This window comes from Schistocerca nitens, chromosome 12 (genome assembly GCF_023898315.1).
Source record: "Schistocerca nitens isolate TAMUIC-IGC-003100 chromosome 12, iqSchNite1.1, whole genome shotgun sequence".
NCBI lineage: Eukaryota > Metazoa > Arthropoda > Insecta > Orthoptera > Acrididae > Schistocerca > Schistocerca nitens.
Window position 1 is genome coordinate 90,616,189 of NC_064625.1, and position 27,347 is coordinate 90,643,535.

General features: G+C 44.1%; 1 protein-coding gene across 2 annotated transcripts in view; it reads left to right on the forward strand.

Annotated features, from left to right (window-relative positions):
• The window catches only part of LOC126215103 (oocyte zinc finger protein XlCOF6-like), a 147,959-nt gene that overhangs the window by 72,365 nt on the left and 48,247 nt on the right, over nt 1-27,347 (forward strand). For both annotated transcript variants that reach the window (XM_049941754.1, XM_049941753.1), the window contains one exon: nt 11,360-11,657. In XM_049941754.1, coding sequence (XP_049797711.1) covers nt 11,360-11,657 — 298 coding nt within the window. The remainder of the gene's footprint in view (nt 1-11,359; nt 11,658-27,347) is intronic.

Sequence of the window (27,347 nt, forward strand, 5' to 3'; positions counted from 1 at the left end):
TGTATTGAAGAAAATACAGTTGGCAATCATAAATGTACGAAAACACATCAAGAAGCTAGTTTTTGGAATCAGAGATTCCTCCTGGCTGAAGAGAGGAAACAGACCAATAAGGTGTGAAGGTAAATTTCTCTTAGTTCTCGGGTATGGGAGATGTACTGAAGAGGAGTACAGAAAATGGCTTGTTTGCACTTTACAAGACTTGAGAGCTTCAATTTATCTTAGAAGTGATAGCTAGGATAGTATGGAAGGAGAAAATTTGAAGGAAATCAAAGCATAATGAAAATCAGTATTGTCGTCAATTGCCTGTAACCATAGTTTCTCATATTCATGTCTACAACTATAATCTGCAAGCCATTTTAAAATATGTGGTGGAAGGTACATTTGTGAAAATTACTTTCACACACTTACCTGTTCCATTCACAAAGGGCATGCAGGAAGAATGATCGCTGATGAAGCTCAATATGAGCACTAATTACTCTGATTTTCTTGTCATGGTCAGCTTTTGTGCTGTCCAAATTTGATCTTCTTGTTCTACTAGGTGTCTTTCCTGTGGCACATTTTGTCTATTATTTCCACAGATAATTCCGATTTCATTTCTGTAATGTGTAGCTGGAACCAACCAAAAAATACCCATTCAATAGAGTGGGCCCATATTAGCTTAGTGCATTATTCATTTTACCATCATGCATTAACAGGAACAATAAAACATGAAGAATAATCAGTACCCCAGCAGTGACTTGCCAGTGATTCTGCAGTCAGCATGGGCCAGGTTAGTGCTGGTACTGCTGATGTACTGCCTCTGATAAAATTAATATTGCACTGCACTGATATGGGGCCGCCCTGTCAATTGGGCACATAAAATTCAACTTTAAAAATCATTTTGTATGTAACATGAAACAAATTAATACTGGGCATTGCATGAAAGACATGATGAGCAGAATTTTATGGGCTGACTACAGCTACACATTACAAAAATGAAATTGGAAATATCTGCCAAAATACCAGAAAATGTGCCTGACAACTGTTAGGACAGAGACACTATATAATTTGTTAATGTGATATGTTTTCAGTTCTTAAGATGCGTGTCCATCCATCCTTGCATGAAATGTGCCTTTAATGTGATACCTTTCTAATTCCCTTCTGTAATTTTTTAATCTAACAACTGAAGTTTAACTGAACTGAGATCATACAATGCTTTCTCTGATGAGAAGCCTGTACAGAAGAGAAATTGAGTCGTAAAGAGGCTATTTTCAGAAAGATACTTCAGTATTCTGTTGTAAGTTATCTTCTCAAACATTTTTAAGAACACAGCATAGCAAGTAGTAGAGAATGTGCACTGACTCTGTGGCGGAATTGATTGATACTCTGATCCTCAGTAGTGTGAGTTTTGTTCACCTCAAAGCTGAAATTTTAAATGAGTGTGGAATTGGTGTTTGCTCAATATTGTACACAACAGCACGTTTCAAATGACATTAACACACACATTTTATTCTTTTCAAACGTGAAAAATAGGAATGGTGACCACTTCACTTCCTACAATAAATGATTAGTTTAGGTCTTCAGGCCTGTATCGACAATCACAATGTTAGTTTTTAAAATTAATTTTTCTGTGATACCACCAAATAAACAGTGCACAACATAAAATTGGCACAGTTCACACTTTTCATTGAAGAAGATCACCCCATGATAGTTCAATCAGCTCTGCCTCTAACTGTGTTAGCTATATCATAATTGATAACATTTCACAGCCATGTTAATTAAAACACAAATTAATCAATTTGCCATTTCATTTGGGTAAGAGGAATCACTTGGAAATATTTATACATTGAAGTTCTTGAATCTTGCAGTTGCCAATGTGCTAATTTTCGCATGTATAATACACATAACTGTGGCGGTATGATTCAAAAATCCGTGTGAATCCAACATGGATGTTACTCGTTAGCTTTCAAACCATTAACTGATTATTTCATGACTGACATGCTCTTATAAAGACTAGTGTAGGAACAAGCCATTATTTTGAAAAGTACTTGGTACTTCAAAATTTGGGTAGGTTGGAATTCCTGTTTTTGATGAACTACTGTAGAATTTTGGATTACAGAGAGTGTTGTTGATTAAAATTTTAGAAAAATAAATGGACACTATTTTTCTTCAGTTGTGTAAATCCCCTTGTTTATATATACATGCACCATATTTCAAATTAAAGCAAATTTTATGAAATTGTTAATTACTGAGTTAATCAATTAATGCTGTATGTCATACTGTACAAAAAACATATGGTAACAAAGTATGTAGTCGAAGTCCGGAATGTAACTGTGGTTATTACAAAAGCTGCGGTAGAAAATGGTACTGGCTATGAACTTCAATGTTAATTACTGTGGAGGATAATTAGTGTTAGTTAATTTAAAACACTTTGCTGAAAAGTCTCTGGCTGTCATCACCCTCTTGTAGCCCAAAGTTGATTTATTAGTTTTGAAATAAGCCAATAATTTGGGTGGCTCATCACATTTTCACAGCATTTGGCATGCAGAAATAGTGATGCACTTCAGAGACAGGTAGCAACAGTAGAATTTGAATAAACAGTTTTCATAATACTCATCTTTTATTCTTGCTTTTTGTTGTAAGTTGTAGACTCATAGTCCATTCTGAAATGAAACTTTGTATAATGGTCTAGAGGATGCTCGGCTGGATTTTGTTAAATAATATGAACGCTGGTGGACTTTCTGGTGTTGGACACACATATTTTAAGTCATTTCACTTCACAGTACAAATCAACACCAACCACGACACTGACACAACACGCACAACTTTTACTCCATCCTTGCACTTCAAACTCAATCTATCCAAAGACAAACATTTACCTCTAACAACATGTAGCAAAGAAAATACTATAAAATATTGATCTATCTATGCAAACTCATCTTTGAAACACATATTTCCAAAATAGGTACAAATAATTGTTTATCATTGATTATCTTTTTAATTTTTTTATTTTTTTTTATTTATTTTTTGGTTTGGTTTTAGGGCGCAAAACTGCTATGGTCATTAGCGCCCAGCCTGTGACTTAGGAAACAGTAAAAAAAAAACGAAACTGAAAATCAGCAGCAATGGGAACAAAGTCATAAAATTGGAGAAACTAAAAGCAGAAGGAAGGCTTAAAAATCCACTACAGAAAGGGGGTGGTTGTCCCCAAAAAAAGCTTCAAATGACTGACGTCATTTCACTGTCACTAATAAACTGGAGAACGCGGTCGGCTGAGCGCGTGTCATCTGCTAAAATCGACGAGAGATCAGGCGATAGCTGTAGACGGGCGCGTAACGGATTAAAATAGGGGCATTCAATTAAAAGGTGTCTTACCGTCCACAGCTGAGAGCAGTGGGGACAGAGTGGGGGAGGATCGCCGCTTAAAAGATGTCGATGGCTAAAAAGACAGTGCCCTATCCAGAGTCGAGTTAAAATTACCTCCTCCCGACGACGCGTTCGGGAGGAAGAAGTCCAAGCGCAAGGAAGAGCTTTCACTTCCCGCAATTTATTATTGGGAAGTGTTGACCAATGCGCATGCCATAAATGAGCAACTTTGCGACATAAACCGCTCCGTAGATCGGTGAAGGGAAGCGACGGAATAGCTGGCCGAGGAAGAGAGACTGCAGCCTTGGCCGCTATATCGGCCGCCACATTCCCACAGATACCAGCGTGTCCCGAGAGCCAGAGGAACGCCACCGAGACGCCCTCCAGATGGAGCAAGCACAGACAGTCCTGAATCCGGTGGACCAGAGGGTGCACAGGGTAAAGAGCTTGGAGACTGAAGAGAGAGCTGAGAGAATCTGAGCAGATAACGTACTGTATCCGCCGATGGCGGCGGATGTAGTGGACAGCCTGGAGAACAGCGTAAAGCTCCGCAGTATACACCGAACACTGGTCGGGAAGCCGAAATTGATTTGGCGAGTCGCCAACAATATAGGCACTCCCTACACCTAACGATGTTTTCGAGCCGTCGGTGTAAATAAATGTGGCGTCCGTCATTTGTGCACATAGAGCAGCAAATGCCCGACGATAAACAAGTGTAGGGGTACCATCCTTGGGAAATCGACAAAGGTCACGGAGCAGGCAGATCCGGGGACGGAGCCAAGGCGGTGCTGTACCCCAAGTTGTCAAGAAGGTTTTAGGAAAGCGGAAGGAAAGAGAATGGAGCAGTTGACGGAAGCGGACTCCCGGGGGTAGTAGGGAGGAGGAGCGGCCAGCATACCCTACATCAAATGAGGCGTCGAAAAAAAGGGCATGGGCTGGATTAGCAGGCATGGAAGACAGATGGCTAGCATAACGACTTAGAAGGACCGCTCGCCGATTGGACAACGGAGGTTCAGCAGTCTCAGCATAAAGGCTTTCCACAGGGCTAGTGTAAAAAGCTCCAGACACTAAACGTAATCCACGGTGGTGGATAGAGTCGAGACGCCGAAGAATAGACGGCCGAGCAGAGGAGTAGACTATGCTTCCATAATCCAATTTCGAGCGCACTAAGGCGCGATAGAGGCGGAGAAGGACCACTCGGTCCGCTCCCCAGGAGGTACCATTCAGGACACGGAGGGTGTTAAGCGATCGCAGACAGCGAGCCGAAAGATAGGAAACGTGGGAGGACCAGCACAGTTTTCTGTCAAACATAAGACCCAAGAATTTAGCGACGTCTGAAAACGGAAGGTTGACAGGTCCTAGATGTAAGGAGGGCGTAAGAAACTCCTTACGTCGCCAAAAATTAACACAAACGGTCTTACTGGGAGAGAAACGGAAGCCTGTTTCGATGCTCCAAGAGTGGAGGCGATCGAGACATCCTTGAAGACGTCGTTCAAGAAGGCTGGTCCGTTGAGAGCTGTAGTAGATCGCAAAATCATCCACAAAGAGGGAGCCCGAGACATCGGGAAGGAGACAATCCATAATTGGATTTATAGCGATGGCAAACAGTACAACACTCAGCACCGAGCCCTGGGGTACCCCGTTTTCTTGGGAGAAAGTGCGGGAGAGAGTAGTGTTCACCCGCACCCTAAATGTGCGCTCTGCCATAAATTCGCGAAGAAAAAGGGGCAGCCGGCCTCGAAAGCCCCAAGAGAACAGTGTGCGGAGGATGCCTGTCCTCCAACAGGTATCGTATGCTCTCTCCAGATCAAAAAATATTGCTACCGTTTGGCGTTTCCGGAGAAAATTGTTCATGATATAAGTGGAGAGAGCAACAAGATGGTCAACTGCAGAACGATGCTTTCGGAATCCGCATTGGGCAGGTGTTAAAAGACTGCGGGATTCCAGCCACCACGCTAATCGGTAATTCACCATACGCTCCAAAACCTTACAGACACTACTCGTGAGAGAAATGGGGCGATAGCTAGAGGGGAGATGTTTGTCCTTTCCAGGTTTCGGAACAGGAATGACGATAGCTTCCCGCCATCGTCTGGGAAAAGTACTGTCGGTCCAAATTCGATTATAAAGGCGAAGGAGGTAACGCAGACTATGGGTTGATAAATGCAGCAACATTTGGACGTGGATACCATCTGGTCCTGGGGCGGAGGAGCGAGAAGAAGAGAGTACATGTTGGAGTTCCCGCAAGGAGAAAACAGTATTGTAGCTTTCGCGATTTTGAGAGGAGAAAGCAAGAGGTCGCACTTCCGCTGCACGTTTCTTTGGGAGAAACGCTGGCGGGTAATTTGAAGAGCTTGAAATCTCGGCAAAGTGCTGACCCAATGAGTTAGAAATTGCGACGGGGTCCACTAATGTGTCATGCACGACAGTGAGCCCAGAGACCGGGGAGAAACTAGGCGCGCCTGAGAACCGTCGAAGCCGACTCCAAACTTCCGAGGAGGGAGTGAAGGTGTTAAATGAGCTAATAAAGAATTTCCAGCTTGCCTTCTTGCTATCGCGGATGACACGACGGCATCGCGCTCGTAGCTGCTTATAGCGGATACAGTTGGCCAAAGTAGGATGGTGGCGGAAAACGCGGAGAGCACGTCGCCGCTCACGTAGTGCATCACGGCATGCCTCGTTCCACCAAGGAACTGGGGGGCGCCGGGGCAATTCGGAGGTGCGTGGTATTGAATGTTCCGCAGCTGTAAGAATAACGTCGGTAATATGTGTGACCTCATCGTCGACGCTGGGAAAGTGACGGTCATCGAATGTCGCTAGAGACGAAAAAAGTGTCCAGTCGGCTTGAGCAAACTTCCAGCGTCGCGGGCGCATATATGGCCGTTGAGGCTGCAGTCTAAGGACACATGGAAAGTGGTCACTCGAGTGTGTATCATCAAGGGCGAACCATTCGAAGCGCCGAGCTAGCGGAACAGTACCGACCGCAAGGTCCAAATGAGATAAATTTGCCGTGGAGGCAGACAAAAATGTAGGGACCCCAGTGTTGAGGCAAACTAGATCTGCTTGGTGGAAGACGTCTAGCAATAGTGAGCCACGTGGACAAGGATGTGGAGATCCCCAAAGCGGGTGGTGGGCATTGAAGTCCCCAACCAGCAAATATGGGGGTGGAAGCTGACCAAGAAGATGAAGGAGATCAGCTCGTGCCATTGGTGTGGACGATGGAATGTATACAGTACAAAGAGAGAACGTGTATCCGGAAAGGGAAAGACGGACGGCGACAGCTTGGAAGGAAGTGTTTAAATGGATTGGGTGATAATGGACAGTTTCATGGAGAAGAATCATGAGTCCTCCATGTGCTGGAGTGCCTTCAACAGAGGGGAGATCATATCGGACGGACTGAAAATGAGGGAGAACAAAGCGGTCATGGGGACACAGCTTTGTTTCCTGAAGACAGAAGATGACCGGCGAGTAGGATTGTAAGAGGATCGACAATTCATCCCGATTGGCTCGAATACCACGGATATTCCAGTGGATAATGGACATAGGGTGAACAGTAAATGGAGGAATGTGACCAAGGTCGCTGTCAACTCAACGACTGCTCTGAGCTTGCGACCGACAGCATGGAATAGCATTCAGCCGAAGGCAGAAGATCCTGATCCATAGGTTGGTCAGGAGCAGCTCCTGCCACCAGCGACCGGCCGCCAGCAGTGCGCCTCGGCGACACAGAAGACGGCCGAGGGCGACTTCCGCCAGGTGGTACTGTAGATGGGACACGCCTTGGCGGAGAAGGAGAGGAACTGGGTTTCTTTGTAGCCTTCTTGGAAGTGTGATGTTTAGAGGAAGGAGGAACCGATGGTTGGGAAGTTGCCGTACGTAAAAACTCTTCACGAGTATGCTCTTTTTTCGAAGTCTTGGTGTCTGACTTTTGGGCTCGAGATTTAGCAGAACTCGACGAAGGGTGAGCCAGAGAGTGGGCAGGCGAAAGTGGTGAGGTTGAACGGGCGATCTTTGCGCTGGCCGATCTGACGACCGTGGCACTAAAGGTGAGGTCGCAAGTCTGCGTGGCCGCCTCCTTTGTTGGCCGATGAGAAGCAAGGACAGCGCTGTATTTTCCTTTCTGAGGCACGGTGGGCTGTCGACTGGCGAATAATTTTCGAGCAGCAAAGGTCGACACCTTTTCCTTTACTCTAACTTCCTGGATGAGCTTTTCGTCCTTAAAAACGGGACAATCTCGAGAGGAAGCGGCGTGGTCACCCATACAGTTGATGCAGCGAGGGGATGGAGGTGGACAAGCACCCTCATGGGCATCCCTGCCACACGTAACACATTTGGCCGGATTGGAACAGGACTGGCTGGTGTGATTGAACCGCTGGCACCGATAGCAACGCGTAGGGTTCGGGACGTAAGGGCGAACGGAAATTATCTCATAGCCGGCTTTGATTTTCGATGGTAGTTGAACTTTGTCAAATGTCAAGAAGACAGTGCGGGTTGGAATGATGTTCGTGTCAACCCTTTTCATAACCCTATGAACAGCCGTTACGCCCTGGTCAGACAGGTAGTGCTGAATTTCTTCGTCAGACAGTCCATCGAGGGAGCGTGTATAAACGACTCCACGCGAGGAATTTAAGGTACGGTGCGGTTCCACCCGGACAGGGAAGGTGTGTAGGAGTGACGTACGCAGCAATTTTTGTGCCTGGAGGGCACTGACTGTTTCTAACAACAGGGTGCCATTCCGTAATCTGGAACAAGACTTTACAGGACCTGCAGTTGCGTCGACACCTTTCTGAATAATGAAAGGGTTGACCGTGGAGAAGTCGTGACCTTCGTCAGACCGAGAAACAACAAGGAACTGTGGCAACGATGGAAGAACAGACTGTGGCTGAGACTCAGTGAACTTACGTTTGTGAGCAGACATAGTGGAAGGTGAGGAAACCATTGCGGAAGAATCCCCCATGATTACCGGCGTCTCCGATGGCGCGCTCCTCCCTTGTGGGGGCCCTCTCTGAGGGCACTCCCGCCTTAGGTGATTGTTCACACCTCAGGTCACACCTCCCGACAAACGGACGGAGGGACCAATCGGCACTTTCGGAAGGTATCAGCTCGGGTAATCACCCCTCCCTGGGCCTGGCCGTTACCAGGGGGTACGTACGTGTCCTACCTGTCTACCCGGGGCGGGGAATTACGCGTTACCCCGTCACCGGCTACGCATGGAAGTGCATGGGTTGGCCTTCAGACACGCACAGGGAGGAAGAAAGAGAAAGGGAAAGGAAAGAAGAGAGGTCTCAAACGCCGCAGCGGAGAAGGTAGAGAGAAGAGGTAAGGAAAAGAGAAGGACAAAGGAAGGATGAAGACTTACAAGCAAGGAAGGAAGGTGAAGAATGTAGTATATGTACAAGCGTCCGTCTCCGGACGTAGGCACAAACCATAACCCCAGAGAAAGGGAAAGAAAGAGCCAGAGGTGAAAGGGGGGGGGGGGTGGCGAAGATGGGGGATGGGGAAGGATGCGGAAAGGGAAGGTATGCAGCCCGGAAAGGAAGGAAGGCCACATCAGCTCGGGGTCCCGTGCTCGCTACGCACGTATCCACAAAAGAGTTGTGGATCCCCTGGGGGGGATTATCTTTTTAAGAAGTCCATAATCATCACTGTAGTTACAATAAGAGTGTGTGTGTTTTTGACGTTTATACATGTTTGTATAGCTGTATGGTAGTGGATTTCTGGGTTTTGATTCTTCAACTTTGGAATCAGTCATTTCATATGATCCAAGATCAGTTAGTACATTTGTCTCACCATAACCAGTTTTATTACAAGTCGGAATGCTTAACTTTCAAATGGTGTAGGTCATCTTCCTCAGATATCATTATTAGCTCTTAGGTGTTTTGCATGTAGCAACCCGTAGTGGTAACTATAATTAAACATACCTTTTAATTAGTGGTGCCCTAATGAAAACTAATTACGCTAACTGAATCAGACTCTTTAAATGAGCATCTGAATAATACCTTTAAGTGAAAATCAGTCTGAATTGGATTTTGAGATTTTTTGAATAGATGTTACATGACAGTGGATAAGTGTACCGAAAATTAGCAAAAAAATTAGTTTCTTTATGGGAACAGAGAAACATAACAGATGGCGAGGATCCATCTTCTATGTCACAACTGCTGTAGTTCAGCAGTTCCACCTTGAGATGTCAGTTGATCCGCAGGTGACCTACGGAAGTACATGTTACTATGGCAAATGCAGCACACGAATTACTCGTTTGTGAAATTTATGTAATGAAATGAAAATTCAATGGAAAGTATGTAGATGCAATTAATGTGCCTTAATGGACATGAATTGTCAGGAAGTTTAGTTTCCAGGCAGTCTTTGAAATTTTTGAAGACTTTAGTTCCTTCTGAACCTATTTAATGTCCGTGTAAAACTGGCATTTCATGTAACGGAGAATCAGCTTCGGAATATTGCCCATCATATGACCTTCACAGCATCCAGTGTTGGATATTGCAACACTAATGTGATCCAAACTATTTAGATGTTTGTAAAAGAAATGTCATCCCATAAAATGTTGACACGGAGTTTTGTGATGACGATGTTTTCCAATTGCATAAGAACACTGAAGTTGCCCTTTGATGGGTATGTGAGCAATGTCTTTCCTGTAGAGGAGCTGTAACCTCTAATAGGCATAAGCAAAGAGTGACATATAGACAAATTCCAACTTAAAGGGCACAAATACTTAAGGCATAACCTGTCAGAAGATATACTAATCATTCCTGTGCTGAGTTGCTTTTGTGACTCTCCAGCATGCACTGTGGATCAGACTAAGCCTCTGTGAGGTTATGTGGAACATACATCATTTTCTTAATTATGTTTATGAGTTCCAAAACTCTGTCTCTGTTCTTTTTGTTGCAAGTATCTAGCTAATGTTTGCATTTGTCTTACTTATGATGTCAGTGAAAGTTCACTTTTTTGTTTACAGTTTGCAACAAAAAATAATGAAAATTTTGCAGGAATGTGAATGCACTGTGACATTTATAAGCTGAGGAAGTCTATTACTAACAGATGATAATTGCAACTCGGAGACCTCACAGTGTCGAAATGACGTTCAGGTGGATCATGGAACTAGAACTATATTTACCGTGAATGATTAGTTTACGACTAACAGTTAAGAATGGCACGTAGCTCGAGAATCACACTAACTTTCGTGCCTTGTCACTGCATATCCATTCCTGATACTTCGATGCTTAAGACTTAGAAATTCACCATGACATTTGGTAATGTTCAATACCACGATTTAATTAATATTCTTTACGGTAAATATAGTTCTAGTTCCAACATAACTGACAATATGGTAGTCGAACCTACTAATGATGCTGGCACACATTGCCTTTTCTTTCTACCCATAGGCATTAAGCCTTATGCCCGCCTTTAATTCAAGCTGACCAAAACTATTTGATGAGATCTTGACACCAATTTAAGACAAGTTTAATATTAACATCTAAGTAAATTTCTTATCAGTTTATAAGGTCTCGGTTTACAGTTAACATTCATCGGGATTCTATTTACTTAGTGCCCTGTTCTCCCAAAAATTTACGGTTTAACATTATAGGTAATTTCCCGGTACATAACAAAGACAGTTAATGACAGGCACCTTTGACTTTCTGTGTGTGCATGCGTGTGATCCGCCCTCTTGCTCGGTACATATCTGCATGCCACAGTCAGTTCCAACATAGTGTCCGCGGCTAACCGACTACTTTCCACGAAGTGGGGCCGGAGCTGTTCCTCAGCTAAGTAACATAGCTTGACGTAGTACCACAGTACTTTAGCTTTTTATGTTTGACTGTGCCTTATTCTGGCATGTATTAGTTTATGTTATGCTTCTGAAGAAGGCTAAATTACTCTAGCTGAAGCCTCAGTTAAGACCATTAACATTTTGTAAATGTGGCGGACTGTTGACATATTACTAACATAGTGCATTTGTGTAATTATATGACTGTCAGTAATAGATCTCATTATTTTCTATGTGCAGTGTGGAGCCCAAGGTCAATAGTAGAAGCAACAGCTGGTCACATGAAACACCAGAGACTACAAACAGAGAAGAATCAGGAAGTAGTAATGGAGAAAGCAAGAATACGTGCACACAGAAAGACAGGCAACATCTGAATCAGAAAAGGCGCAAAAACAAAGAGAGTGAGACCATGTGTTTGGCACAACCAGAGAAAGAGTTTGCATGTCCCACTTGCGTAAAGACTTTCAGTGACCACAACAACTTTGTAACACATCTACTTGCTCACAGGGAAGAGAAAGTCTTCTCCAGTGCAGAACAGGTACTTATGCATAGGCACTCTGAAGAAAATCGATTTACATGTGCTTAGTGTTAAAAAGCCTTTTTCACATTTAAACAGTTTGAGGAGACATATGCTGGTACATAATGAGGTAAAAGAGTTTTTCTGTGATGCTTGTTCAACAGAATTTCCCCTGAAGCATCACCTTGAAGCTCATTATGTTGAGGCATGAGGATGGGAAATTGTTTCCCTGCCCATGTTGTTAAGTATCTTTCATTACGAATAGTGTTCAAGAATACACTTTTATACGTTTATGAAGTTAAATCTGTTAACAGCTCAGTTTGATAGAAATATTTTCCTTGTGTATGCACATTGAAAAGGGGCATACATACTCATGAATGACTGTACAAAGTTGGATGTATGGGAAACACCAATACCTGTCCTGTCTCTTCTGTTACCACACAACTTGTTTCGGAATATACACTTCCATTAACAGATGCAAAGCATGAGACGAATGTATTCAAAAGACCAGACCATAACTGTTTTATAATGTAGTTATTTCTCTGTTGAATCAGTAATGCTTAGCAAATCTAACAATGCTCTAAGGTGTTCTGTTTTGCATTCATTTTTCTATTAACTTGAGAAAAATAAAAGATAAAGTATAGAATTTAAGTTTAGATAATTCAATCTTTCTTTTACTTACCTTCTCTTCATTGTCCATTACTACTCGCTCTAGCTGTTTGTCCGAAGGAATGATGTTCATGGTTGCAAAAGCGCTTCCAGGGTTTTGTATTTATTTATTCACTTCAGTAAATGATATTTCACAGTCTACTTGCTTCCATATTTCATGTCTTATTAATAAACTTCTGCGCTAATCCCATCTGATCGGCACGAGATCCAGAATATAACTCTGCTATATGATCATGCCCTCCACGCCAGTTTTCTTTCTCCTGAGCGTGGAATGTCAGATCCCTTAATCGGGCAGGTAGGTTAGAAAATTTAGAAATGGAAATGGATAGGTTAAAGTTAGATATGGTGGGAATTAGTAAAGTTCAGTGGCAGGAGGAACAAGACTTTTGGTCAGGTGAATACAGGGTTATAAGTACAAAATCAAATAGGGGTAATGCTGGAGTAGGTTTAATAATGAATAAAAAAATAGGAGTACGGGTTGTTGTTGTTGTGGTCTTCAGTCCTGAGACTGGTTTGATGCAGCTCTCCATGCTACTCTATCCTGTGCAAGCTTCTTCATCTCCGAGTACCTACTGCAACCTACATCCTTCTGAATCTGCTTAGTGTATTGATCTCTTGGTCTCCCTCTACGATTTTTACCCTCCACGCTGCCCTCCAATGCTAAATTTGTGATCCCTTGATGCCTCAAAACATGTCCTACCAACCGATCCCTTCTTCTAGTCAAGTTGTGCCACAAACTTCTCTTCTCCCCAATCCTATTCAATACCTCCTCATTAGTTACGTGATCTACCCACCTTATCTTCAGCATTCTTCTGTAGCACCACATTTCGAAAGCTTCTATTCTCTTCTTGTCCAAACTGGTTATCGTCCATGTTTCACTTCCATACATGGCTACACTCCATACAAATACTTTCAGAAACGACTTCCTGACACTTAAATCTATACTCGATGTTAACAAATTTCTCTTGTTGAGAAACGCTTTCCTTGCCATTGCCAGTCTACATTTTATATCCTCTCTACTTCGACTATCATCAGTTATTTTACTCCCTAAATAGCAAAACTCCTTTACTACTTTAAGTGTCTCATTTCCTAATCTAATCCCCTCAGCATCACCCGATTTAATTTGACTACATTCCATTATCCTCGTTTTGCTTTTGTTGATGTTCATCTTATATCCTCCTTTCAAGACACTGTCCATTCCGTTCAACTGCTCTTCCAAGTCCTTTGCTGTCTCTGACAGAATTACAATGTCATCGGCGAACCTCAAAGTTTTTACTTCTTCTCCATGAATTTTAATACCTACTCCGAATTTTTCTTTTGTTTCCTTTACTGCTTGCTCAATATACAGATTGAATAACATCGGGGAGAGGCTACAACCCTGTCTCACTCCTTTCCCAACCACTGCTTCCCTTTCATGCCCCTCGACTCTTATAACTGCCATCTGGTTTCTGTACAAATTGTAAATAGCCTTTCGCTCCCTGTATTTTACCCCTGCCACCTTCAGAATTTGAAAGAGAGTATTCCAGTTAACGTTGTCAAAAGCTTTCTCTAAGTCTACAAATGCTAGAAACGTAGGTTTGCCTTTTCTTAATCTTTCTTCTAAGATAAGTCGTAAGGTTAGTATTGCCTCACGTGTTCCAACATTTCTACGGAATCCAAACTGATCTTCCCCGAGGTCCGCTTCTACCAGTTTTTCCATTCGTCTGTAAAGAATTCGCGTTAGTATTTTGCAGCTGTGACTTATTAAACTGATAGTTCGGTAATTTTCACATCTGTCAACACCTGCTTTCTTTGGTATTGGAATGATTATATTCTTCTTGAAGTCTGTGGGTATTTCGCCTGTCTCATACATCTTGCTCACCACATGGTAGAGTTTTGTCAGGACTGGCTCTCCCAACGCCGTCAGTAGTTCCAATGGAATGTTGTCTACTCCGGGGGCCTTGTTTCGACTCAGGTCTTTCAGTGCTCTGTCAAACTCTTCACGCAGTATCTTATCTCCCATTTCATCTTCATCTACATCCTCTTCCATTTCCATAATATTGTCCTCAAGTACATCGCCCTTGTATAAACCCTCTATATACTCCTTCCACCTTTCTGCCTTCCCTTCTTTGCTTAGAACTGGGTTGCCATCTGAGCTCTTGATATTCATACAAGTGGTTTTCTTCTCTCCAAAGGTCTCTTTAATTTTCCTGTAGGCAGTATCTATCTTACCCCTAGTGAGACAAGCCTCCACATCCTTACATTTGTCCTCTAGCCATCCCTGCTTAGCCATTTTGCACTTTCTGTCAATCTCATTTTTGAGACGTTTGTATTCCCTTTTGCCTGCTTCATTTACTGCATTTTTATATTTTCTCCTTTCATCAATTAAATTCAATATTTCTTCTGTTACCCAAGGATTTCTATTAGCCCTCGTCTTCTTACCTACTTGATCCTCTGCTGCCTTCACTACTGCATCCCTCAGAGCTACCCATTCTTCTTCTACTGTATTTCTTTCCCCCATTCCTGTCAATTGTTCCCTTATGCTCTCCATGAAACTCTGTACAACCTCTGGTTCTTTCAGTTTATCCAGGTCCCATCTCCTTAAATTCCCACCTTTTTGCAGTTTCTTCAGTTTCAATCTGCAGTTCATAACCAATAGATTGTGGTCAGAATCCACATCTTCCCCTGGAAATGTCTTACAATTTAAAACCTGGTTCCTAAATCTCTGTCTTACCATTATATAATCTATCTGATACCTATTAGTATCTCCAGGATTCTTCCAGGTATACAACCTTCTATCATGATTCTTGAACCAAGTGTTAGCTATGATTAAGTTATGCTCTGTGCAAAATTCTACAAGGCGGCTTCCTCTCTCATTTCTTCCCCCCAATCCATATTCACCTACTATGTTTCCTTCTCTCCCTTTTCCTACTGACGAATTCCAGTCACCCATGACTATTAAATTTTCGTCTCCCTTCACTACCTGAATAATTTCTTTTATCTCGTCATACATTTCATCAATTTCTTCATCATCTGCAGAGCTAGTTGGCATATAAACTTGTACTACTGTAGTAGGCATGGGCTTTGTGTCTATCTTGGCCACAATAATGCGTTCACTATGCTGTTTGTAGTAGCTAACCCGCACTCCTAGTTTTTTATTCATTATTAAACCTACTCCTGCATTACCCCTATTTGATTTTGTATTTATAACCCTGTACTCACCTGACCAAAAGTCTTGTTCCTCCTGCCACCGAACTTCACTAATTCCCACTATATCTAACTTTAACCTATCCATTTCCCTTTTTAAATTTTCTAACCTACCTGCCCGATTAAGGGATCTGACATTCCACGCTCCGATCCGCAGAATGCCAGTTTTCTTTCTCCTGATAACGACGTCCTCTTGAGTAGTCCCCGCCCGGAGATCCGGGTAAGCTACTACAAACAGCATAGTGAAAGCATTATTGTGGCCAAGATAGACATGAAGCCCACGCCTACTACAGTAGTACAAGTTTATATGCCAACTAGCTCTGCAGATGATGAAGAAATTGATGAAATGTATGATGAGATGAAAGATATTATTCAGATAGTGAAGGGAGACGAAAATTTAATAGTCATGGGTGACTGGAATTCGAGTGTAGGAAAAGGGAGAGAAGGAAACGTAGTAGGTGAATATGGACTTAGGCTAAGAAATGAAAGAGGAAGCTGCTTGGTAGAATTTTTCACAGAGCATAACTTAATCATAGGTGACACTTGGTTCAAGAATCATGAAAGAAGGTTGTATACATGGAAGAACCCTGGAGATACTAAAAGGTATCAGATAGATTATATAATGGTAAGACAGAGATTTAGGAACCAGGTTTTAAATTGTAAGACATTTCCAGGGGCAGATGTGGACTCTGACCACAATCTATTGGTTATGACCTGTAGATTAAAACTGAAGAAACTGCAAAAAGGTGGGAATTTAAGGAGATGGGACCTGGATAAACTGAAAGAACCAGAGGTTGTACAGAGTTTGAGGGAGAGCATAAGGGAACAATTGACAGGAATGGGGGAAAGAAATACAGTAGAAGAAGAATGGGTAGCTTTGAGGGATGAAATAGTGAAGGCAGCAGAGGATCAAGTAGGTAAAAAGACGAGGGCTAGTAGAAACCCATGGGTAACAGAAGAAATATTGAATTTAATTGATGAAAGGAGAAAATATAAAAATGCAGTAAATGAAGCAGGCAAAAAGAAATACAAACGTCTCAAAAATGAGATTGACAGGAATTGCAAAATGGCTAAGCAGGGATGGCTACAGGAAAAATGTAAGGATGTAGAGGTTTATCTCACTAGGGGTTAGATAGATACTGTCTACAGGAAAATTAAAGAGACCTTAGGAGAAAGGAGAACCACTTGCATGAATATTAAGAACTTTGATGGAAACCCAGTTCTAAGCAAAGAAGGGAAAGCAGAAAGGTGGAAGGAGTATATAGAGGGTCTATACAAGGGCGATGTACTTGAGGTCAATATTATGGAAATGGAAGAGGATATAGATGAAGATGAAATGGGAGATATAATACTGCGTGAAGAGTTTGACAGAGCACTGAAAGACCTGAGTCGAAACAAGGCCCCAGGAGTAGACAAAATTCCATTAGAACTACTGACAGCCTTGGGAGAGCCAGTCCTGACAAAACTCTACCATCTGGTGAGCAAGATGTATGAAACAGGCGAAATACCCTCTGACTTCAAGAAGAATATAATAATTCCAATCCCAAAGAAAGCAGGTGCTGACAGATGTGAAAATTACCAAACAATCAGTTTAATAAGTCACGGCTGCAAAATACTAACGTGGATTCTTTACAGACGAATGGAAAAACTAGTAGAAGCCAACCTCGGGGAAGATCAGTTTGGATTCCGTAGAAATGTTGGGACACGTGAGGCAATACTGACCCTACAACTTATCTTGGAAGCTAGATTAAGGAAAGGCAAACGTACATTTCTAGCATTTGTAGACTTACAGAAAGCTTTTGACAATGTTGACTGGAATACGCTCTTTCAAATTCTGAAGGTGGCAGGGGTAAAATACAGGGAGCGAAAGGCTATTTACAATTTGTACAGAAACCAGATGGCAGTTATAAGAGTCGAGGGGCATGGAAGGGAAGCAGTGGTTGGGAAGGGAGTGAGACAGGGTTGTAGTCTCTCCCCAATGTTATTCAATCTGTATATTGAGCAAGCAGTGAAGGAAACAAAAAAATTCGGAGTAGGTATTAAAATCCATGGAGAAGAAATAAAAACTATGAGGTTCGTCGATGACATTGTAATTCTGTCAGAGATGGCAAAGGACTTGGAAGAGCAGTTGAATGGTATGGACAGTGTCTTGAAAGGGGGGTATAAGATGAACATCAACAAAAGCAAAATGAGGATAATGGAATGTAGTCTAATTAAGTCGGGTGATACTGAGGGAATTAGATTAGGAAATGAGACAAAGTAGTAAAGGAGTTTTGCTATTTGGGGACCAAAATAACTGATGATGGCCGAAGTAGAGAGGATATAAAATGTAGACAGGCAATGGCAAGGAAAGCATTTCTGAAGAAGAGAAATTTGTTAACATCGAGTATAGATTTAAGTGTCAGGAAGTCGTTTCTGAAAGTATTTGTTTGGAGTGTATCCATGTGTGGAAGTGAAACATGGACGATAAATAGTTTGGACAAGAAGAGAATAGCTTTCGAAATGTGGTGCTTCAGAAGAATGCTGGAGATTAGATGGGTAGATCACATAACTAATGAGGAGGTATTGAATAGGATTGGAGAGAAGAGAAATTTGTGGCACAACTTGACTAGAAGAAGGGATCAGTTGGTAGGGCATATTCTGAGGCATCAAGGGATCACCAATTTAGTACTGGAGGGCAGCGTGGAGGGTAAAAATCGTAGAGGGAGACCAAGAGATGAATACACTAAGCATATTCAGAAGGATGTAGGCTGCCCTAGGTACTGGGAGATGAAGAAGCTTGCACAGGATAGAGTAGCATGGAGAGCTGCATCAAACCAGTCTCAGGACTGAAGACCACAACAATAACATGTGAACATGGTCAGCATAGTAACTACAATTCCCACTAGTACTTCGTTTTCACCGAGCGAGGTGGCGCAGTGGTTAGTACTCTGGACTCGCATTCGGGAGGACGACGGTTCAATCCCGTCTCCGGCCATCCTGATTTAGGTTTTCCGTGATTTCCCTAAATCATTTCAGGCAAATGCCGGGATGGTTCCTTTGAAAGGGCACGGCCGATTTCCTTCCCAATCTTTCCCTAACCCGAGCTTGCGCTCCGTCTCTAATGACTTCGTTGTCGACGGGACGTTAAACACTAACCACCACCACCACTTCATTTTCATAAGTTTCTATAATCAGTTATAATAATAATGATAATGATTATTATTATTATTATTATTATTATTATTAACTGAACCAGTTTGTATATGTATTTTGTATTGATACATAATCGAAACAATGGAAACTCTAGGTAGGAATATCAACAGTGTAGGAAAAGACGGACTGCTACTTACCATACAGAAGACACATTATTGCAGACAGGCACAATTAAAAGACACTTAGATAAAGCTTTCGGCCACAGCATTCATCAGTAAAAGAGACACCTACACCATTCACACACAAACAAGCAAACTCCACACACCCACGACCGCCAACTCTGGCATCTCAGGTCAGAATGCAACTATCGTGTGGGATGCAAGAAGCAATCTGGAGGCAGTGGGGAAGGAGAAGGCATAGTAGTGTAGGGGTGGGGAGAGTGACGAACACTGTCTGGTGGTGTGTGCAGGGACTAGAGTGCCAACAGGTGCAGTGTCAGGATGTTGTGGAATGGGGGGGTCTGTATTTTCATGGAGATCTGGCAATTCTAGTTTGCAGTTTGGTTCTTCACAGTTCAATAATTTTTCAAAGTACTTTCTCAGTATTTCACAATTCTGGCTGTTGCTTAGGCCTACTGTACCATTTTCATCTGTGAAGCAAATACTTGGAGCTTGTTAGGCCTTTAGATGACTTTTAAACATTTGATAGAAATTCCGAGAGTTATTTTTTACAAAGTTGTTTTGTATGTTAAGAAGTTGTGATTTCTCAAAAGATCTTTTAGCACTCTTAATTATTCTTGCTGTTTCTTTCCTTTGCATTCTAAATGCATCAGGGTGTTCAGGCTTTCCAGAACATTTCCATTTCTTTCACTGCTTTGTTCTTTCTGTTACTGCTTCTTCACAGATTTCATTCCTCCAGACTTTCTTCTTCATTTTTGTTGTTCCAAAAATATTTTTCGCTGCCCTGTTCATTTCTTTCGATATTTCTTCCCATTTCCCTAATTTAGTTCCTTTAATTTCTTCCCGAAAATTTTTTATTACAGCTTTGGTGATGTTGAGCCTGTTTGTATTACATGTAATTAATTTTTGCTTTTTCTTTTGATTTTTATTGGGGAGAAGTTTCAGTTTAATTGTAGTAACACTGTTCACGTTTACGTCGCACTTCACTTAGCGTAGACCGGGACTGTGTCCTAGGCATGCCCGATGTTGACTGACTGGGCACGGCCCGTGCTGCTGGAGTTGTTGTTGTTGTTGTTGTTGTTCTTGTTGTTACACCGGCAGAGGTCGCGTCCAAATTCTCGCGTGCCCTCTGGTGGACGGAACTCTACTTGCGGCAACTACCGCCCGTGACGCGCCGTGCCAGTGTGCGCCTCCCGTGATCTTTCTGGTGGCTACTACACTCCTCCTCCTTCGGGGGGTGAAGCCACTGTGATCCACTGCGTCGGAAGGTGGAGCGTCAGGCAGGAGTGATGACCTCCACATCCATTGGATGGCCGGAGTCGAGGGGATCTGCCAACCCTCGAGCTGGAACCTTCGAATACGGCTGGAAGTGACCCACACGAAGAGGCCCCCCGTCGTCCCACAACCGGAGCTCGGGACAGAACGGGTGACAAGCTGTCGAACTCCGGATCCTGTTCCACCTGGGGAGGGGCAAGACCCAGTGGTGGGGACGAAGGGGAAGAGACAACCACAGGTGAACTAGCCCCCTGAGAAACCGAACCTGCTAGGGGGGCCGGCTCTCGCTGGGGCATCTCGAATGATGGCGATGCCGGTGCTGGAGCTACTGGAGGCTGCCAAGGCCGAGAACCATCGCAGTGCAGCAGAGTCACAGCGGGGAGAGGAGGTGACGTTCCCTTTGAAACCAATACAGGTGCCGGCAATGGGGAAGCCGGTGTCCGAGAGGTCGGAGGGTGGGTGCCCGAACGTGGACGTAGCTGATTTTGGTGACGACGTACCACCCGATCCCCTGCCTGCAAGGTATAGAGCCGGCGGCCATTTCGGCGCAGGACCACCGCCGGTATCCAACGTGGATTGCGACCAAACCCACAGGCCCAGACCGACATACCCAGTGGAAAGCCAGGTACTTCGTTTTGTGAAGACTGGCGAGGACCAGGCCGGAGGAGGTGCAGCAGAGTCCTAGGTTGACGCCCATGGAGGAGCTCTGCGGGGCTGCGGTCGCCCATTGGTGTGGTCCGGTATGCCGTCAAGAAAAACGTCAAGGCTTCCTCTGCAGGAAATTCGTGCACATACTTTTTCATCTGCGTCTTAAATGTGCGCACCATGCGCTCGGCTTCCCCATTCGATTGTGGATGGAAGGGGGGAGAGCAAACATGCCGAATACCGAAGCGCCTACAAAAATCCTGGAAGGTCTGCGAAATAAACTGCGGTCCATTGTCTGAGACCAGGGTGATTGGCAGACCTTCCACAGAAAAGATTTTTGCTAGTGCCTGGATTGCAACTTCGGAAGTGGTTGAGGAGCAGCGAACCACATATGGGAATCGGGAATAAGCATCAATGACAATGAGCCAAAAGCCATTGAGAAACGGGCCCGCAAAATCGATGTGAACACGTTCCCATGCTTGGGTTGCCGGCGGCCATGAAGAGAACGCTGCCCTGGGAGATGCTTGTTGGCTCGCACACTGGGAACAGGCGGCCACCAAGTGCTCAATTTCTCTGTCAATACCGGGCCAGTACACATGTCTGCGTGCCAAGGTTTTAGTACGGGAAACACCCCAGTGCCCCGCATGTAATAACGTGAGGACCTCCCTTCGTAAACCTGCAGGAACAACCACGCGAGGAGCTGTATCATCGGTAGCCAGAAGGAGAACTCCTTCCAAGACCGAGAGGCGGTCTCGTAGAAGAAAATAATTACGAAGAGGGTCCGAGGCCCGGCCCGGAGGGCGGGAGGACCACCCCTGCTGAATGAGGCGAACTACTTGCCGGAGAACCGGGTCAGCCGCCGTTTCCCTGGCGACTCGAGAACTAGTGATCGGAAAGCCATCAACTGCTTGGCGGGATGCCACATCCAAATGAAAACACATAACCTCCTCTCGATCGAACGTAGGATCCGGGCCCACCGGAAGATGGCAAAGAGCGTCGGCGTTGGCATGCTGTCCTGTAGGGCGAAAATGAATGTCATAATGGTACTTAGAGAGGAACAAGGCCCAGCGCTGTAGTCTGTGGGCCGCCCTATCTGGAATCTGAGAGGTGGGGTCAAATAACGATTTTAACGGCTTATGGTCAGTGATTAACTGAAACTTCGTGCCGTACAAGAAAAGGTGAAACTTGTTAACAGCGTAGACAATGGCCAAAGCCCCCTTTTTCCACCTGGGAGTAATGGGCCTGCGCGGGACTAAGCGTTTTAGACGCAAACGCCAGTGGTTGCTCGGAACAGTCTGCGTTGCGGTGGGCCAGGACCGCCCCCACCCTATACTGCGAAGCATCTGTAGCCAGGACCAACGGCTTATGGGGATCAAAAGTAGCCAAACAAGGGGCTGAAGTGAGGAGGCCCTTCAACGAGGTGAACGCTCGCTCGCATGCAGGCGACCAATCAAAAGGAACACCCTTGTGCAGAAGGCAGTACAGGGGGTTGGCTATAGTGGAAGCCCTGGGAATGAACTGGTGGTAATAGGCTATCTTGCCTAAAAAAGCTTGTAACTCTTTCAGCGAAGTGGGCCGAGGAAGGTTGACGATACCTTGGACCAAACTTCCTAGTGGCTGTATGCCATGCCGAGATATGGTTCAAATGGCTCTGAGCACTATGGGACTTAACATCTATGGTCATCAGTCCCCTAGAACTTAGAACTACTTAAACCTAACTAACCTAAGGACAGCACACAACACCCAGCCATCACGAGGCAGAGAAAATCCCTGACCCCGCCGGGAATCGAACCCGGGAACCCGGGCGTGGGAAGCGAGAACGCTACCGCACGACCACGAGATGCGGGCTGCCGAGATATGGTGTAGCCCACATACTCAATGGACGGTTGGAAGAAGGTTGACTTATGCAGGTTGCAACGCAAGCCCACAGACCTGAATTTGAGAAAGAGGGTGCGAAGGTTGTGCAAGTGTTCCTTCGTGCTGCGGCCTGTGACAATTATGTCATCCAGGTAATTAATACAATGAGGGATTGTCGACGTGACATGCTCAAGATAACGCTGGAATATCGCCGGGGCACTGGATATTCCAAAAGCCAACCGCTGGTATTGGTAAAGGCCAAACGGGGTGTTGACGACCGCCAGCCGTTTGGAGTCCTCATCAAGAGGTATCTGATAAGCCTCCGACAGATCGATTTTCGAAAAATATTGGCCACCCGCCACGGCGGAGAACAATTCATCAGCACGAGGCAAAGGATAGGTGTCCACCACCAATTGGGAATTAATGGTGGCCTTGAAATCGCCACAAAGACGTAAGTTTCCTGAGGGCTTCTTGACAATAACGAGGGGCGAAGCCCACTCACTGGAAGAAACGGGAAGAACGACCCCTAGGGCTGTCAGCCGGTCTAGCTCTTCCTTTACCTGAGGGCGGAGAGCCAAGGGGATCTGTCTCGCGCGTAGAAAACGCGGGCGAGCCGACGCCTTCAACGTTAAGTGAGCTTCAAAATCGGAAACACGCCCCAGGCCCTCCTCAAAAATATCTGGAAAGTCTGAGATCGAAGATTCCAATGAGTGATAGGGAACGTCTTCGGAGACCAACTGTATGGTGTCAGCAATAGAAAAACCGAAAGCTTGAAAGGCATCCAGGCCAAAAAGGTTAGCGGAGCTCGCATCACTGACAACAATAAAAGTAATAGGCCGAGTGACTGATTTGTAAGTCACGTCGGTAGTGAATTGACCCAGTAGGGGAATGAACTGTTTACCATAACCGCGTAGACGCCGGTAAACTGGCGCCAACGGGGGCGATCCAAGGTCGGAATACGTTTGTGCATTCAACAACGAAACTGCCGCCCCCGTATCTACCGCAGTTGTAACCGGCGCGACCGAACCGACACCTCGATAAAGAGTTTGTGGGCCGATGCGTCGGGAGCCTGGCCCGATGAAACTTCCTTAATGTCAACGTCCATGTCCTCTGTACTTGCTTCCTTCGATGCTTTTGAGGCTGAGCGGCAAACTTTAGCAATGTGACCTTTTTTATTACATTTGCGACAAATGGCCCAACGCTGGGGGCACTCTGACCGATCGTGATGTATATACCACGACGCACAGGACGGCAACAGGGGCCGGCGGCCGGAATTCTGTTTACGCGCCGTGCGGGAGCGGCCGTAACGGCCGGATTGTACCGCTCGCACGTCGTCCACCCCGGACACAGTGGACGCGGCCGCGCCACCCTGGACCCCCGCGACGTCGCACCACGCTTCCAGCTGTTGACCTGCCGCGTGAGAGACTTCATACGATTGAGCGATGGACAGGACTTCCTCGAGGGAAGGGTCTTCTAACTGCAGGGCCCGTTCCCGGACCTCCCTATCAGGGGCCGAACGAACAATGACGTCGCGTACCATAACGTGGGCATACGACTCTCGCGACTGCTCCGTGACAAAAGGACACTTGCGACTAAGACCGTGCAGGGTAGCGGCCCACGCCCGGTAAGACTGATGGGGCTGTTTCTTGCATCGATAGAACTCGACCCTAGCCGCCACAACATGCGTGCGGCGGCAATAATATGAAGACAGCAACGAACACAATGCGTCAAAAGACAAGGACGAGGGTTCCTGCAACGGCGCTAGCTGCCGCAAAACTTGATACAGCGAGGGAGATATCCAAGACAAGAAGAGAGCACGACATACCTCCGCATCGGCAACATGAAACGCCTGGAAATGCTGCCGAAGGCGATGTTCATATGCGTCCCAATCCTCCGCCGTCTCGTCATACGGGGGAAAGGGAGGAGGGAACTGCGCCGGAGCAGACGGCGTGGAGAGCAACGCCGGAAGCACTTGTTTCATGGTGGCCATGAGCTCCGTCTGCTGCGCAACCAAAACTCGCACCAAATCCTCCATGCCGTGGAGAAACTGCGAAACCGGAACAACGACGCAACACGCGAAAGAACGACCCTACTCGTCGTCAATTGTGTAGTAACACTGTTCACGTTTACGTCGCACTTCACTTAGCGTAGACCGGGACTGTGTCCTAGGCATGCCCGATGTTGACTGACTGGGCACGGCCCGTGCTGCTGGAGTTGTTGTTGTTCTTGTTGTTACACCGGCAGAGGTCGCGTCCGAATTCTCGCGTGCCCTCTGGTGGACGGGACTCTACTTGCGGCAATCATTTTCTAAATGTTGTGGATATAGTAGGATCCAGGTGTTCATTACAAGATGCTAGGCTGTTAATGGAAGAGGCCATACCTATGCAATTTGATACAATTGAAATCTCACCCACTTCTGCCTCTGAAATTAGGAAAATAATAAACTTGCTTAAAAGCAAAAACTCACATGGAATTGATGGCATTTCCAGCAAAATACTAAAAGCTTGTTCTCAACAGATAAGTAAGATTCTCAGCCACCTGTGTAATAGCTCTCTGGAACAGGGCATTTTCCCTGATAGACTGAAATATGCTATTGTTATACCTTTGCACAAAAAGGGGGATACATCTGATGTCAACAATTACCGTCCAATCTCCCTTCTAACAGCTTTATCCAAAATTTTTGAGAAAGTAATGTATTCAAGAGTAGCTTCACATATCTGTAAAAATGAAGTACTAACAAAATGTCAGTTTGGTTTTCAGAAAGGTTTTTCAACAGAAAATGCCATATATGCTTTCACCAGTAAAATTTTGAATGATCTGAATAACCGAACACCACCCATTGGGATTTTTTGTGATCTCTCAAAGGCTTTTGATTGTGTAAATCATGAAATTCTGCTAGACAAGCTCAAGTATTGTGGCATGAGTGGGACAGTGCACAAATGGTTTAATTCGTACCTAACTGGAAGAGTGCAGAAAGTTGAAATAAGTAGTTCTCGTAACATGCAAAGATCAGCACATTCCTCAAACTGGGGAACTATCAAGAATGGGGTTCCACAAGGGTCAGTCTTGGGTCCTTTGTTGTTCTTATTATATATTAATGACTTGCCATTCTATATTCATGAAGAGGCAAAGTTAGTTCTCTTTGCTGATGATACAAGTATAGTAATCACACCTGACAAACAAGAATTAACTGATGAAATTGTCAATACTGTCTTTCAGAAAATTACTAAGTGGTTCCTTGTAAACGGACTCTCACTGAATTTTGATAAGACACAGTACATACAGTTCCGTACAGTGAATGGTATGACGCCATTAATAAATATAGACCTTAATCAGAAGCATATAGCTAAGGTAGAATATTCCAAATTTTTAGGTGTGTCCATTGATGAGAGATTAAATTGGAAGAAACACATTGATGATCTGCTGAAACGTTTGAGTTCAGCTACTTATGCAATAAGGGTCATTGCAAATTTTGGTGATAAACATCTTAGTAAATTAGCTTACTACGCCTACTTTCACTCATTGCTTTCATATGGCATCATATTTTGGGGTAATTCATCACTGAGGAATAAAGTATTTATTGCACAAAAGCGTGTAATCAGAATAATAGCTGGAGTCCACCCAAGATCATCCTGCAGACATTTATTTAAGGATCTAGGGATATTCACAGTAGCTTCTCAGTATATATACTCTCTTATGAAATTTGTTATTAACAACCAAACCCAATTCAAAAGTAATAGCAGTGTGCATAACTACAATACTAGGAGAAAGGATGATCTTCACTATTCAAGATTAAATCTAACTTTGGCACAGAAAGGGGTGAATTATACTGGCACTAAAGTCTTTGGTCACTTACCAAATAGTATCAAAAGTCTGACAGATAACCAACAAGTATTTAAGATGAAATTAAAAGAATTCCTGAATGACAACTCCTTCTACTCCATAGAGGAATTTTTAGATATAAATTAAGAAAAAAAAGAAAAAAATATTAAAAAAATAAAAATAAAAAATAAAGAAAAACAAAAAAACACAAAAAAATAAAGTTGTTATATTAACTTAAGTATGTTGTTAAATTAACCTAATTATGTCATGTATTGGAAAATTCGACTCGTTCCACATCATTACGAAATATCGTATTCATGATCCATGGAACTAGTATTAATCTAATCTAATCTAATCTAATCTAATCTAATCAACTACCGCCCGTGACGCGCCGTGCCAATGTGCGCCTCCCGCGATCTTTGTGGTGGCTACTACATTAATCTTAGTCAGGTAATGATCAGAATCAAATTCCCTGTTTCCTGCTACTTTTACATTCATGATTTCTTTAAAACTGTATTTACAAATAGCCACATGATCTAACTGGAACTTCCCTAGCATTGGATTCGGAGAGATCCATGTTTTGCCTTTTTTGGTAATTTTTTGAAGAAGGTTGACATTCAACTGAAATGTTCTACAAAGACTGATTAGTCTAGTGCCATTTTTGTTTGTTCTTTTATGAGCTGGATAATATCCTACTATTTTTTGAAATGATTTTTCCCTTCCTATTTGTGCATTAAAATCCCCCATAACATCATTTGATTTTGGAATTTTTGATATTTCTTCTTCTAGAAGTTCCCAGAATGCTTTTGCTTTACTTGAATTTTTCGGAAATACGGAAGCGTCCGATCCCGCCCGTCTGCTTTGTCCCATGACGTCACAAATATGGCGGAAACAAAAACAAAGACACACACTTTCCACAAGAAGCCTAATGACACTAACGGGA